A 16,578-nucleotide genomic window follows, 5' to 3' on the forward strand; every position below is an offset into this window, starting at 1 on the left:
AAAATAATAAATTATACAATTACAAAATTTTAGACATAGAAGATAGAACCTATAACCCTAACAAAGATAAAAAAACCAGCCCACTGACATGTAAGAGAACCGTTGCGAATCTCTCTATTTTCTCAAACCCCCCACAAACACCAACCCTGCCACACGCACACACAAAAAATATATTGCTGAAAGTGTTAAGTATATTCATTACAATCTACCGCAAGAGCAGATACCTGAGAAAATGCCTAATGCCTAATCGGGTATTACAAGAAGGAAGAAACGATTTATTATCTAAGCAAACAACAAAGACTAATAAGTGAAAAAATCACAACGGATAAAAATAAATACAAATGTCATTTTCCATCTTGAAATCGAAAGATCCACTCACGACCTTCTAGCAGCATTTCATCACGGACCTCAACCAATGCTGGGAAGGGGGAAAAAAAGGATTGCACCTTACCCTAAATCCACGATGAGAATCAACTATGTTATGAAACAAAGTAGAAAAGCAAGGTATATTGGGTCGGGTATCCGTGCGAAATATCCCACCATAGATTACACCCCTAGTTTGAACAATCAAACTTAATCCTTAATAGCCCAATCCCAAAATTATCCTTGATCGGTTCAAACTACTGTTTATCTCAGGGAACCAAAACCTGTTCAAAACTCAATCGAGGAAGACAAGCCACAAAAGTCAATTTGAACAAGCTTGAAGGTAAGATCGATCGGACTTCAGGTGCTTTCATCTTGGTGGTGGGCGATGATTCTGCCGCGGGGGGTGTCGAAGAGGCCGCAGAGGAGAAGTCACCACTTGGCCCACCCACATCGGAGATTTTATGGTGCAATCAATAAAGATGAATTGCACCATCCAATTGAATAAATTACTTAAAATTTAAGTGAAAAAGTATTTTTTTTCAAAAGGTTAGTAATTTTATTTTGAAATATGTGTAAATTATTTAGAAACTTGTGTAAATTATTTCGAAATTCATACAAATTATTCTGAGATGCGTATACTATAGAGTAAGTAGTTTAAGTAGTTTATTATACAGTAAAGTAATTTACTTCGATTGAATGATGCAACCGATTGCACGCCCTATCATTTGTTATTTATCTATGTCCGTTTGAATTATTAATGATAATAATTATTATTATTATTGTTATTATTATTCAAAGCTTACAATATCCTGTTATATATGATCGTTGGAAAATGATTTTTCTCCCGAAATGGAGCCCTTTAAATCCAGCAAATGTCTCACAATTATAGGAGATTACTCGCCCCCGGGAGATCAAATTGATTATAGAAACATGAGTTTACATAATGGATTTATTAGTGAACTAAGAAAAACATTATCTAGACGGGCAGTGACTAGATTAACCTTAAAACATTAGCTGGTTCAAGTTCTCTCTCTAGCCCTCGAGCTCGGGTTCGTCGAGCATATCTAGCAAGCCGTGTGGCTAGGTACGCATTGGGTTCAAGCCTTGGGTGTGGCTTGGGAGCCCCTGGCTCACTGATGCTCAGAGCTCCAACGAACAAGGGGACTATTCGTCTCCTCTTTTTTTTACAAAAAAATTTAATTAATTAATTATTTTATTTTATTTCAGTTTTTTTTAATTCTTAATAAATATTACATAATATTTAATATTAAATAAATAAAAATGTTAATATTTATTAGGCATTTCCTTCTTTCTATAGGAAGGGCAGTTTTGTATTTTTAGTCAAAGCCTATCCCTCAATTCTTTGAATCCAAATTTGAGAATTGTAATTCACATTTCTCATATTACATCCAACTAAACAAATAAACTTAAATGCAATCTTCATTCTATTACTTACTAATTGATATTCCCTACCTATTATATTCACCGCTAATTCCATTACGACGAAACAAACGTAGCATAAGGGACTATTTCTCGATGAAATAAATCAGACTTACAGGGCGAGTATGGTGAGTTTTAGTACCTAGGTAATTTTTTTTTCCTTCTCTAACATCTCATATATATTATAAAAGCTTTTGTGATGAAATTATTGAGCCAATTATATAAGTGATTTTAATTATTCACAATGTGCCTATCGTCTAGCTTGTTTGTTCTTTATCCTTTCTTTGGTTCTGTTTGTTTCTTTCCAGTATACGAAGAAACCTTGTAAACCGCTATCAAATCGGTCAACAACTTGAAAGAAAATAAGATGAAAAAGAGCTAGTCGTCCAAAAACTATCAAATATATATCAAAATACTACCAACAATTAGGGGTGTGCACGGATACCGGGTATACCAGGAATCGATCAGAACCTACCCGGTAGGGTAGGGTCCGGGTAGCTCGTATTGAAAATAGGGTAGGGTCCGGGTATAAAAATAAGGAACCGGTGAAATCCGGTTCCGGTTCCGGTTCCAGCCTACGGGGTATCCAAAACCGGAACCGGAACCGAAATCCGGAACCGGATGGTAATTACAAAAAACAAAAAAGAAAAAAAAGAAGGTAAAGTTATCCTCATTCGCAGTCGGGTCTTTTCTCTCTCTCTCTCTCTGCTTGTCTCTTTCTCTGCGATCGAGCTAGGGCTGCGTTGCCGGGCTTCTCTTCTCTTCCTCCGATGGAAGGTCTCCTCCGCTTCAGCGGCTTTCTTGACGCCTCTCTGGTCCGATACCTAATGGACCCGCAGGAGAATGAGGCGGCGTTCGACGGGGAAGCTCACGAAGTTGAGCCCTCAGACCACTCCCTCCACCATTCCGCTGAAGACGACAGATCTCACCTTCAGTCCGGCGACGGAGCTAGTCCCGAGTAAGTTTCTTCCTCATGAAAGACAAATTACCAATTTTTTTTATTTAATTTAATTTGTTTTGAGATTTCTCCTTGGGTTTTGTGCTGTTGAAATTGAAATCTCTGTGCAATTCACAAAGATTCAGCTTAAAGAAAGGCTTTCCCGACTGCATCGTTGATCTGTTTAGCTGCTGCACTAGTGCTCCTAGAAGTAAATGGACCTGTAGTTTACACTATGACCGGCTCTTCTTATCTTCAAGCTTTAGGGCATTGAGTGGAAAGTTGCGTTTTTGCGTAGATTCTGGGATTTGTCTTTGGATATGAGCTTGTTTTGTTGATTACTATAGCACTAGCTAGATGTTATACAAGGTGGAATGATTTGATGGTTAATCCAGTCTACATGTAATTGCAGAAAGATTTTTTTTTCCCCGTTGAGTTTAGCTAGAATGAAGGATTCGAAAGGCGAGGGAGGAGCGGGGGAGATTTGACGGGAACCGTGGATTTGACCGGTGGGGAGAGTGAGGGGCTGAATCCCTGCCGTAGGATTGAGATGGGATGGAATGAGATGGGGGGGAAGTCTTCGTGTTTACTGTGAGTTTGTCCGTATTTGGAGATGTGGGGCTGAATCTCTCTTGGTTTGATTGAAAGAGTTTGCACTGTAATTGCTAATTAAGATTATTGATATGATTAATCTAAATTTATGTCGATATTATATTTGCCGTGATTACTGATTATGGGTGTGATATTTTCTATTTTATTTACGAGACAAAAAAATTTACAGGTTCCAACAGGGTACCCGGAACCTGTGGTATAATACAGGTTCCGGGTAGGTTCCGGTTCCAGGATTCAACAGGGTAGGGTCCGGTTCCAAAATCTTGGAACCGGTCCCTTACAGGGTAGGGTCCGGGTATCGTGAAAAAAAAAGGGTACCCGGAACCGATCACCCCTACCAACAATTACATAGGATCTAGTTTAGAAAAAAAAAAAACACAAAGTTGGTCGCCATTCGCCCTTATTTAAGCACATCGGAATCTGACTTCTCCGGGTAACCTTACTAAAACAAATTGACTATGTTTTCTTCCATAAAATTTACTCTCTTTTCTTTTCGGTGGACATAACATTTAGTGCAAAAAAAAAAATCAAGTTCTACTATGCATAATTTTTAATTTTTTCATACCGTATAAAGTTAATATGAATCCTTATATTCCTTTCATTTAAAATGAACGGTCCATTTTACATAATTTTTTAAAAATATTTCCATTCTTTACTTTCCTATTCTCATCCCACAATCCTTCACTAGTGTTACAAATTAGCCATCATGAAGGAGAAGACAAAAAAAAAACTAATGAAACAAAAATCCTCCATTGACGATTTCGGGAGCTTCATCAAGCAGCTTTGAGTTTCTCCTTTTGTGATGTCAGTTGATAATGCCTCGCAAGCATTTAACAGGCTGCTTCCATAAGCATTATTACATCAGTTCTTTATCTCAACTCGAGCGGCTCTACTATTTGGACTCAATTCTTGAACTCTGTGTCAGCGGAATCAAGCTCTAGGACACAAGAAAATTGAAAGCTCAAGTCACACAGACGTGCCCTAATCCTGAGTCACCAACTAAAAAGGTCTGGTACCAAAACGATGCATTAGTTTTTGGTTCTTTGAAATTCTCATTTCATCACGTTACTTAACCTCAGATGTTGAATTTACCAGGAAAGAAGGTTACATGGTGTATCTAGCCTGTCTAAGGATTAAAATGGTGGATTTCTTACTGCTTCATGTCTGGATAACAGGTTTCCTAAGCTTCATCAACCTCAGAAAATCTATTCAGGTTTCTGTATCACGCATTGTCGAAGAGAGTTGAGATAGAGAATTATGGCTGAGAGCCTGAGGATCGAGGAGAGAGGAGAGAGTGGAAAACCGTTTTTATTAAATCGTTTGATTGAGCTTCTCCTAAATCAATTAGCTTAACCGGTTTGGTTTAATATTACAAGTGACACAATAATAGAAATCCACATCATCAATCTGGATTTGTGATGGGATTGAAGAATAATGGAAAGAATTGTGGATAAAAATCACATCTTATATAACAATGGGACCAAATCGTTATTTTTTAAGGGGTGTTTTTAAAATTTTAAAACTTATAAAAATGAACGGTCCGTATTAGATTGATGGGAATCTAAGGTCCCAAATTACTTATGTATGGTGTGAAAAAAAAAAGCACTGAAATAGAATCCAAGAAAAAAAAAGAATTAATTAGGTATTCTAGAGCTGATTGATTTGCGAGAATTAATTAAATGAGTAAATGTACCAACATGACTGGATTAATCAAGGTTCAATTGGACTTTTGGATACCATACTTTACATCGAAAAAAATAAGTTTGTTTTTCAAGTAATGTCTCGAGTTCAAGTCTTATGAGTGAAAAAAAAAATCTATTTTGGGAGAGTTTTATCCATTTAGTGAACTAATCCGGCTCGAACTTGATTAGTCAGACCCATTAGACTTGCGGACGTTGGAGTGCACACGAAATTTAGTGAATAAATGTAAAAAATTACATTTCATGATAAAAATTGCTTTTTTATAAAAAAAAACATTATTAAAGCACAAAAAAGGATTAATCACCTAGAAAAACACAATATTTGCATTTTTTTTTTCTAAATATAGTACATCATTTGCAGAATAGCATCGAAAGGTACGACCTTTGCAATTTCTTTTTTTAAATATAGCACGACTTTTTAATAGTAGCATCGAAAGACACAATCTTTGCACTTTTTTTTTCTAAATATAGCATGCACAGAAATGCATGGTATTCAGGTTTAGTTGCGCATTTGGCATGACTTAATTATTCCATCAAATTATAACAGTAACAGCTAATGTAGAGCTAACGATGCTACGTGGTATAATATGATTGGACGAGTAAATCCAACAGGTTTTTATTTAATTAAAAAATAATTAACAAAAAATTTAAAAATAAAAAGAAAAGAAAGAGGGATTCAACTTAATAAGAGGAAAGGAGAGAGGACTGACAGTGGTGGCTACGTCGCTGGCTACCATCTCCTTATTGGGGTCGCCGGCCCCAGCATGACCCCAATTGTGTGGACGACGGTCGTAATCGGGGCATCCATTGCCGAAATCGAAAGTATCCTGAAATTGAGGGCTTTTTCATTTTGGCGGTGAGGGCCTTGATTGTGCCCCCACAATCTAAAATATGCTCTTTTTTTCTTAAGAAATTTTTTTAAAAATTTTAGAATTTTTTTTAATTAAATAAAAGTATATGTGATCCACTCATCCAATCATATTATGCCTTGAGGCGCCATTAACTGTTACCGTTACATTTGACGAATAATTGACGTTGTACTAAAATCACAGCTAAACTTGAAGGTCATGCTTTTTTTGTGTTATTTTTTAAAGATCGTGCAATATTTAGGGAAAATGCAAAGGTCGTGCATTTTTGTACTACTCTTAAAAGATTGTGCTATATTTAGAAAAAAAATACAAATGTCGTTCATTTCTATTCTATTTTCTAAAGGTCTTATTATATTCAGAAAAAAAAATTACAAAAATCGAACCTTTTTAGATAATTAACTCAATAAAATATTATTTCTCAACCTGGAATTCGTGAAGCCAAGCCGTGGTAACCCAATTTAGCAAACAGCTTCATAAACTTCCCCAACAAAACAAACATCAACCAAATGTAAGAACTAAAGAACAAAAAGAAAGAAAAGATCAGGGTCGATGCTTTGATGTCAGTGAAGAAGTTCATCCTTCCTTCTTCTTCCATTGTCTTTGGCCTTTCTCTGTTCTGTTTGCCCAGGCTGAACAAACAAAAACATCAACCCCACGTCACCCGGAATGCCTTCCTTATTCTACAAGCACTATGGGGAAACAGTGAAGCCACCTCTGCTAGAGGCAGTTAAAAACTTCTTCAGATCGAGCCACCTTCTCAGGGAGTGGAACAACACCTTCATCTATCTCACGCCAAAATGTCAAGGTGCCTCCACTTTCAAAGATTTCAGGCCCATCAGCCTTTGCAATGTTAGCTACAAGGTGATTTCTAAGATCGTTACCACTAGAATTAAACCTCTGCTCCACAAAATCATCTCCCCGAACCAAACAGCCTTCTTAGAAGGAAGATGGATAAATGAAAACGGGCTCCTAACTCAAGAGATCCTACACACAATGAAGAAAACGAAGGCCCGAAGAGGTTGGGTAGGAATGAAAATAGACTTCACGAAAGCTTTCAACAAGCTGGAATGGAGTTTCATTATAAAGATCCTAGAAAAATTGGGTTTTCACTCCACTTTCATATCATGGATCTTCCAATGCATCTCTACATCAACTTTTTCGGTCCTTCTAAATGGCTCGCCCCACGATCACTTCTTGCCTTCCAGAGGTATTAGGCAGGGAGATCCTATCTCTATGGAAATTCTCTCTCGACTCCTATATAGAGCAGAAGCCAACGGAGATATCAAGGGGATACATATAAGCAGAGGAGGGCCTCAAATATCACATCTTATGTTTGCAGATGATCTCCTCATCTTATCAAAGGCAACATAAGCAAACATCATAAGCATTAAAGGCATCATCGAAAAATTTTACTCCCGGTCAGGTCAAAAAGTGAATTGCCCAAAATCAGGACTCTTCTTCTCAAAAAATGCCAATGCAGATACAAAGAGAAATGCAAAAGCCATTCTCGGCATGAGAAAGCTTAAGGAAGACGCTAAATACCTTAGTAATCCGCTGTTCGTCAAAAGAAAAAAGAAAGACTCCTTCCAATTTCTCGTGGGCAAAATCAAGAGCAAGCTGGCATCTTAGAAGTCAAAAGCCCTCTCCCGGGCTGATAAAGCCACATTAATTAACTCGGTGATTAATAGCACTCCAATCTACACGATGTCTCTCTTCCGGCTTCCAAAATCCACTTTAAACTCTATAGACAAAGTGACAAGGAGATTCTGGTGGGGAGTAAGTAAGGAAGAAGGCAGCTACTATACACCAACGAGTTGGAACTCTTTATGCCAACCTAAATCAAAAGGAGGTCTCGATTTCCAAAGAGCGGAAGACACGAACAAAGCGATGCTTTCCAAAACAGTATGGGCTCTAACAAAATCAAACGAAAGCCTTGCTAGTAGGGCTCTCAAGGCGAAGTATGGTAACTTTCTTAACTCCACCAACCGTTCCTCTCATTCATCAATATGGAAGGGCCTCCGGTGGTGTAAGAATACCATCCAGAATAGCACCTGCTTCTCCATCGGCGATGGCGCAACAACTTCAGTCTGGATAGACCCATGGATTCCAGGAAAGCTAGGCCACAAAGCCTCCCCCAAGACGAATGTAGTCCCAAACCTAGAGCTAAAAGTTTGTGATCTGATGCTCCTCCATCCGAAGAGATGGAACGTCCCGCTAATCAGGAACCTCTTCGAACAAGACACTGTGGACAACATTCTCAAGATTCATCTATCTCAAGAAGACTACGAAGACTCAACGTTGTGGACTCCTAATACTTCAGGGAAGCATTCTGTCAAATCCTTCTATCTTGTTGACCAGAATCATAGATTCCATAATCATAGTGGAGTTGTATGGAAAGCCATATGGAATCTCAAAATGCATGAACGTCTTAAACTCCATCTTTAGAGGATCGCTAGTGAAAGCCTCCCCTGGTTTAGTGAAGAAAACACTCCATGTCCTCTTTGCCATACCAGCTCCGATAACTTTGAACATCTCTTCGGAAATTGTATCTTTTATCGTGTTACTTGTAGGGAATCACCCTGGAATATACACTCAAGTGCCATCCCTTGTTCCAGTTCTAAGGATTTGATAAATTTTGTTGTTTGTCCTCCATTCAGTTTTTCATCCAAGCTTTCTGATAAGACAATGTTTTCTCTATATGCAGCAGTTATTCTTTACCAACTGTGGAACTCACGTAACGATGTTTTGCATGCAGGAGAAACAACGAATCTTCATGAAACAATCAAAAGAATCCAAAGGCCTTTCAAAGAGCACATGAGTTGTGAACGCAGCAAGATCCAATAGGTGGAAAACTCATAAAAACAATCGCTACAACTCGAGCCATCACGGGAGCCCATTGGACCTGACTGGATCATCATCAATACAGATGCTTATTGGAATAGCAGCAAATCATGCCTCTCGGGCATTCTTCACCCCCTGAACAGCCCACCAGCATTATCATGGTTTCAAGTATCTCATGAAGATAAACCGCTCCAGGCAGAAACTCATGCAGCCCTCCTTGCCCTCAATATTGCCGTAGAAAGAGGATTGAAGAAGATCTGGCTACGCTTTGATGCCTTGCTTCTTATAGACGCCATTTTGCACCCACAAAACTCGCTGTGGGAAATTAGGAGTTTTGTTTCGGATATTTGTAAAACTCTTGAACTCTTCTCCGATTGGTTATGTTCATGGATCCCTAGATCGGATAACTCCCTAGCTCATGACTTAGGCTATTATGGCTCGATGTCAAATTTTCACTCGTTATGTACTTTTCAGGGGTATCCTGACATTAGTCTAGGAATTGATGTAAACACAACCACCTTTTAATTATAATTATAAAATTGCATTATTCATCCAAAAAAAAAAAATCAACCCCACGTCACCTCAAACGAAGCCTTTGTCCTTCCTCCTCTTCCCCCACTACTTTGTTACATTCTTCATTGACTTATCATCGCATGCTTTATATTCAACCCAGAACAATTTCACTCCCCATTCGCGACACTCCCTCCACTGTACCCACCACCAATCACACCCCCCGCCCCGCCCCCGAGCTTGTTCTTGATTCGTTCCGGTTGCATTTGTTTCTGATGGGTTGTTGCTAGATTTATCGAGTGTTCACTTGAAAGAATGCCTCTGCTCGTGGATTAATTGCTCGAACATTCTCCTTGATTGGTGTTTTTTTTTTCCCCTTCCAGCTTGCTCACTAAGCTGCTTATGATATGCATTATTGACGTTTCATCTCGGAAGTTTCAGCTTTTAAGTGGAACACTGACCCAGTAGAGGAACATACATTTTGGTTTCTAATCCTAGTTTCCCTCTGTTCTTCTTGCTTGTGTACGCTGTGGTATAGACTCACACTCTTAGCATATCTAAATGGTTGTATCATGGTACTTAACAATGGTTTTGTAGGATATAGGGTTCCTTGTTCGTCACAGAAGTTGATCATTATAGATAGAATGAGTTCTACATTTTTAACAAATGTAACTGGATGCACATCCATGGTAGAGCAAGTTAGAGCATTGTACAACAAATAACTGCCCAGATACTAAAATAACTTTGAGGGCATTGGAGAGTGTAGTGTTAGCAGCTCATGCTGTTAGATTCATACTATTTATGCAGTATCAAGTTGGTTTAATATCGAAAGATTATTTCTTTTTCTCCACACGTCAATACCTTACCACTTGGACAAAGAAGCAACTTCTCCGATCCTAGAGTATGAATTGCCCGAGTATTGATATCCAAAATGTGCTTGGATCAGTTAGTTAGTGGGTTAGAAATTCAGTCAACTCATTTTTCTTGTTGAACAGGCCTTAAACATGTCTATCTATATTTTGTTTTTCATTGAATTAATAGTTCGTGTTTCTTATGAGATAACCCTTCATATTTATTGCCAAAGGGAACTAACTGAGAGTAAAGGTCTTTCACAGAGTGATAAGAAATCGAGGAAAGGGATAAATCCCTCTACTTCACCCGATCCACTTTATACAGTATGTTTATTAGTAGTTTGTACGAGATTGTTATAAGGATCCACTCCAGCAGCAGTGTTCAAATTAAGGGGGAGACAGTGTATTAGTTATCCTGTTTCTTTATAGAACAAGTATTGGCAACCTCCTATGTATAACCCGAGAAATTTGTGGAAGCTCCAAATGTTCGGACTTTTACTAGCATGAGGTGCAGATGCAAGTTTGAACACCAGACTCTCTTCATACATATGACCTTCAAGAAGGATGTTAAAGATATTAAGGTCTTCAGTGATTAAGCTGAGGGGGTGGCCTTCAAATTTCATATTTTCAGTGGCTGTTTAATGGCTCATGGTGAATTCCCGTTGCATCGATATCTAGTGGGTTCACCAAGATCAGTGAAGAGATAGTACTTTTTTTATAAGTAGCGAACAGAGTGTAATTTGTTAATTGCAGGACTATAGTACGGAGTGTAATACAATAGCACATGCTATGGTTTGAGTAGTTCCCATGGGCTGATAAAGATCAGGTAGGTATTTGACAATGTTGTAATTTCGGAACTCAAAACATTTTACCTTCTCAGGACATAGAGGTCTAATATCTGATGCTAGGTTAATTCTTGCAGTAAAAGAATAGCAACAACATTGTTCATATTCGAAGTATGAGTCTGTGTTTGTCCTTTTGTCAACTTTTATTTACGTAATACATTTGTCTCTCAAAATTTCGTAACTTCTCCTGTCCCGTATTCATTTTGTCTTGCCAAAGCTGAGGCATCTTGGGATCTTTCCATTAGCAAATACATATATGTATATGTATATGTATATTCTTATTTCTTTTCCCAACCAAATTGCTGTAGGTCCTTGATCACAGTCTGGGAAGCCGAAGGAATTTGAGTCGATCTTTAGAATATCGAGGAAGACATTTGACTACATAAGCTCACTCGTCGGGGAGGAATTAAAAACTAAGCCCTCCAACTTCACCGATCTGGAAAGTCATTAACAAGCATCGGGGAATCCTTCAAAATCAGCCAATCAGCCGTCTCCCATGTGACGTGGCGCTTTGTGGAGGCCCAGGAGGAGAGAGGGATCTCCCACCTCTATTGGCCCTCAGACGAGGCTGAGATAGGCCAGATCAAGTCCAAGTTCGAGAAGATCCGAGGAACTGCCGAATTGTTGTGGGGCAATTGATACAACCCATATCCTTATGAACTTGTCCAATGTGGATGGATCCAATAACGTCTGGTATGATCGAGAGAAGAAGTGCAGTATGATTTTGCAGGCGATTGTGGATCCAGACCTCCGGTTTCGTGATATAATCACAGGCTGGCCCGGAAAGCTTAGTGACGCTACCATCCTCAAGAGTTTGGGCTTTTACAGGCTAGCAGAGGAAGGTCAGAGGCTGAACGGGAAGAAGGCCTCACTTTTTGAAGGAACAGAACTGAGGGAGTACATAGTTGGGGACTCGGGCTTCCCACTCTTGCCGTGGCTACTAACCCCCTTCAAGAGGAAGGCACGGGCCCAGACTGAGGCCCCTTCAAGAAGTTCTAGTTCGCTTCCTTCCTCATTGCTTGGGCCGCTGCTTTGCAGGTGGGCACTCGAAAAACCCCATGATTTGTTGAAATTCTCTTGATTGGTTGTGCTTAGAATCGTTCAAATTCGCAATAGAAGGATTCTCTGTTTCATCTCTTCCTCGACCATACATGTGGAGTTGGGCGAGGGACAGTTCCGTATGATTTTTAGCATGAACTGTAACTGTCCCGAATTTTTTGGACAAAAATTTTACTAACCGTAACCGTAATCGTAACCGAAACAGAATTAGAAGAAGAGAAAAATAATTGGTTTTATGATTCGATTTGATTTCGCACCAAACAGGGGAGATGTGCCTCCAGTAGACTGTATTTGCCCTTTTTTTTATTTTGTTTTTCCCCTGTTCTTTGATGTAGTTTATTATCCATTTGAGTCTTGCAATGTGTCTTTTTATTTATTTATTTATGATTATGTCCTTTATTCTTATGCTCGTCAAGTGCTCGCTAAAATGCTCCAGTTGTGCCTCTTATAGGCTATTTCACATTGGTTATATATATATATATATATATATATTTTCCCTATGGAATGCTATGGCACTGGGCAGAAGAGCATAGAGTCAACATAATCTAGACGAACTGGAGGAACTGTTTGAGAGGAGGAAGCGGTGAGGTGCGAGAAAGGATTCCGATTCGATGGCCTTTTCAAGGCGGCTCCAGAGAGCCAGTTCTTCTCTTTTTGGAAATATATAATATATAAGATAATATACACCTTCCCGTTTTGGAAACACATACGCTTGTCAACTGGTGCTATTCCTGCCCAAAAAATAAATAAATAAATAAAGCACAAAATGAGAAATTGTACTTGGTGCTTCTCATAAGCATCATACATTGATCTACGACTGATTAATAAATTAAGCGCATGCATGCGGCTCTGACTCACGTTGGTCAAACCAAGCATGCATGCATTCTTAGTCAATAAATTGTGAAGGTCACGATATTGATCAAGCGATGGTTATACATATATATATATATATATATATATTTGTAGAACGGCACCAATGCCAATGGATAGAGACTCCAGCAGTTTCTGCGCTAATCAAGCCTAAGACCAACTAATTATCAATATGTATAAAAATATATATATATTTGGGAAGAAAAACTTTTTACGTGCATAAAAACTTTTTAGTGAAAATAAATTTTGACATTTGAAATAACTTAATTACTATTGAACGAACCGGCTACTGTGTCTTAATAATTGAGTTTAACATTTAACTAAAAATTATTTGCTATCTAATTTACGTGCGATTAATATCACATATCATAGCTACACAAGATCAGTTTTAAGCATAAGAAGTGTTATTTCCTTAAGGTTTGTTAACTACTATTCTTCTTTATAAGTGATCTTGATCCGATGGATGCTCATACAATTTAACACTTCTCTCATTTCGTCTTTCACTACATCTTTTTCTCCTCAAAACCACTAACGATATTGGCATGGATGAATTAATTCTAACATGTATGTGTATACATATATGTGGAATTGCTCACGTCAATACTAAAAAGTTCAATGATCATGAGACTAATTAATTAAATAATAATATTATCTGTCAAATAAAAAGGCTGATTGAAGAAGTAGAAAAAATTGCTCTCTAAACACAACTAATTCCTTACAACTCTTCATACTATGTATAGAATCCCTAGCTCGATGCCAGTCAGGGCACTCGCTAGATGGAGTCGGGGAGTGGAGCCATAACTGGTGTTGAAGATGGAGGAGAAGTTGCCTAGGCCGGAGAGGATAGAGGTGGAGGTGGAAAATTACCATTTTAATCTTAAATTAAGTGATGTTTTTAATTAAAATTATTTCATTAAGGGCATTTTTGGAAAGTGAAGTTAAATCAAGCCTTTTTTCCTCACTTTTGTAATAGTACAAATCTATACTATATATAAAAGTATGACAAATTTTATCAAGAGATGGTATAGCTCAATGATGCACCTCTTACCTAGTGATCAAAAGGTTCCGGGTTCAATACCTAATGAGACTACCCGTGTCCATTTATTAGATAATTATGATTTATCTTTCAAAGTATTAGCCCATGAGCCTCCCTTGTAATCGTTTATTACATGTATGTTTGTTTTATTATTATTTCATACCGATTTGTAGTTTCAAATTTTTATTGCACTATATGTTCGTTTTCAACGTCTGTTATCCCAACAAATTCATACATTCTTTGTCTCATCGCTATGAATCACGTGATTGTTTTCAAAACTTCATGTTTCCTAATTTTTATTCAAAAAAATACTTGTATCATTCGTACCTTTATTTTCATACCTTTACTAGCAACTTTCGGTGTGCTATGTTAATATGATTTTTTCTCACATATTTTCAACTCTCTATTCATCGTTCATTCTTAATATTCGTTGCCTCACATGTTCAATCATATAATGCCTTAGCCGAGTTAAACTTTGTATATCTCTTCCAAAATACGACCCTTCGCAAAGTGTTTCTCCAGCTTCTTTTTCCTTTTTGCCCACAGTAAATTAATAATATTACTATTTTACCATTTGCTCAAATAATACGAATGCTACTAAACATCACATCTTTTCAATAGCATGACTTCATTTCATTCGTTTTAATAGAAAAACTAACTTATTCGTGCTCTTTCTCATTACCTTTTGATTTTAATGCACCATTTCATACTTTTTCACTATAAAAACTACCCAGCATGTTATTTCTCATAATTATTCACTCCGATGAATGCATCAAACATGAAATAATTTCTCATTTAACGCTTACGGTTCCTCTCTCTTCTTTTCCATTTACATTTTTATTTTTTTCTATTTTCTCTTTTGGCTTTTAATTATGCTTCCCTTTAATTATTCTTATTCTTTGACTTTGCTAATCGTTAGAAAAAAATTTCCCGCATTATCTTTCTTCTACCATAATCTTTTTTATTTTATTTCTAGTTTCAGAAATCAACTTGTACTTATTTTTTCTCATGACTTTTTTATCTGAAGGCACCATTTCATACTTTTTCACTATAAAAACTACATAACTTGTTCTTTTTCACTATTATTCACCCTGACGAATATATCAAATATCAAATAACTTCTCCATTCAACGCCCACGGTTACTCTCTCCCCTTCCCATTTACATTTGTATTGATGGATTTTTAAAATTTATATTAAGAATTTTTAAAAATTATTACAGGTGGATATTTCTGATGAGTTACTGACATATCATATGATTGATTTCTTTCAAAAATACCGAAGAAATTCAAACAATTTTCAACGAACTTTTCAAAATTTTTATTTATTTACGTAAAAAATTATTTAAGACGTTATATTGTTGGTAAATTGTTTCGAAGTCCCAATCAAATTTTTTATGGGATTCTATGTAAACAAAAGTACGCATTTGGGAGAATAAAAAAGAAAGAAAGAGAAGAAGAGTTTCAAAGAAATGACATGCATATCACTATTTATTTTATTTTGTTTTCTATTATATTATCTCAGGTTTTTTTTTCTTCTCTCCCTTTTCCTATTTTCCTTTCTTTTTTTTTTATGTCCACAAACATTGTTACCGTTCTATCCATTGCCACTATGGTGCCTGCCAACACTACCTACTAATAATATTGCACAAGCTCAGAGTCCTCATGCTACTAATGTCTTCCATTCACGAGCTCTAGGTATATTTTCGTTCTTACTCCTCAAGGGTACGTGTATAAAAAGGGAGTGATAAGTTGTTTCCAATGTAAATCTAATAATCGATTATCAATACAACTTATTAGTTTGCAACTGAATTAAACTTCCCTTTGTGCCTTAGGTGGGATCTAACGTGTATTGTTTGTTTTCTTATTTTATTTATTAAGTATAAATTCTAATATATAATATGAATTATTTAAATAAATTTATATATAAATAAAATAGGGTCCGATGAACTTCTTTTCAATTTTCTTTCTTTAAAACTTAAATCCGACCCTTAAGGTCTTTAACTTTCGGAATTTTCCGATCGATTTGAGTAGGGTTTTTCTGGATTTCTAGTTGTAGATGTCATTGCAAGACTATTCGTGAAAATAATATTTCTATTAATTATTTTGTAAACTTTTATTGAAAATTTGAATTCGCTTCTCTATTTTTTAAGGATATTTTATTGCAATGAAAGATCAAGTAGGTAAAATATATAAACTAGAAAATTTCCTTGAAAGAAATTATTTTTAATTGCATTAATTTCATTTTTGTAAAAATCATTTCTATTATTTTAATCGTACTTATAAAAATTTTATTATTCATAAACTAGATTCTGCACCAGCGCAATGCGCAACATGAAAAAATGGTTCAAAACGTTGTCTTTGTATCTTAATCACTATATACCATTTGTAATTCTACATAATTGTGCTATTGTTAAAAAAATTAGAAAATTAAGATAAATTTTAATTTTAATTTTTTTAGTGAAAGAAAAGAAAAATAACGTTTGAGATAGAAATAGAGTGCAGGTTGAAAAGAAATGAGTAAAAAGTAGAGTGAAAGATGATTACGTGTGAATTGATGGATGAGTGATATAAGAGAAATGAGTTCAAATTTGAGTAGTTTTATAGTTTTATTCTTGCCTGTAGTTTTACCATTCTTCAATAGT

At 36.7% G+C, this 16,578-nt stretch overlaps 1 protein-coding gene and 1 pseudogene across 2 annotated transcripts; both read left to right on the forward strand.

The window, feature by feature from the left end:
• LOC116198130 overlaps positions 1–12,784 on the forward strand; it is a 61,695-nt pseudogene extending 48,911 nt beyond the window's left edge.
• LOC116198132 lies at positions 2,249–3,470 on the forward strand. 2 transcript variants are annotated; one of them, XR_004155153.1, is made up of 2 exons: positions 2,249–2,764; positions 3,156–3,470. XR_004155153.1 is itself a non-coding variant. In XM_031528478.1 (2 exons), exons 1-2 carry the CDS (start codon positions 2,577–2,579, stop codon positions 3,065–3,067), a joined length of 372 nt encoding a protein of 123 aa, XP_031384338.1. In that variant the 5' UTR covers positions 2,462–2,576; the 3' UTR covers positions 3,068–3,149. The 2 variants fall into 2 exon arrangements, 1 of the variants encoding a protein (XP_031384338.1); XM_031528478.1 differs by lacking the exon at positions 3,156–3,470 and adding an exon at positions 2,884–3,149 and having other exon boundaries at positions 2,462–2,764.
• Positions 12,785–16,578: the final 3,794 nt, after the last annotated feature.

Source organism: Punica granatum, chromosome 2 (genome assembly GCF_007655135.1).
Source record: "Punica granatum isolate Tunisia-2019 chromosome 2, ASM765513v2, whole genome shotgun sequence".
Taxonomy (NCBI): domain Eukaryota; kingdom Viridiplantae; phylum Streptophyta; class Magnoliopsida; order Myrtales; family Lythraceae; genus Punica; species Punica granatum.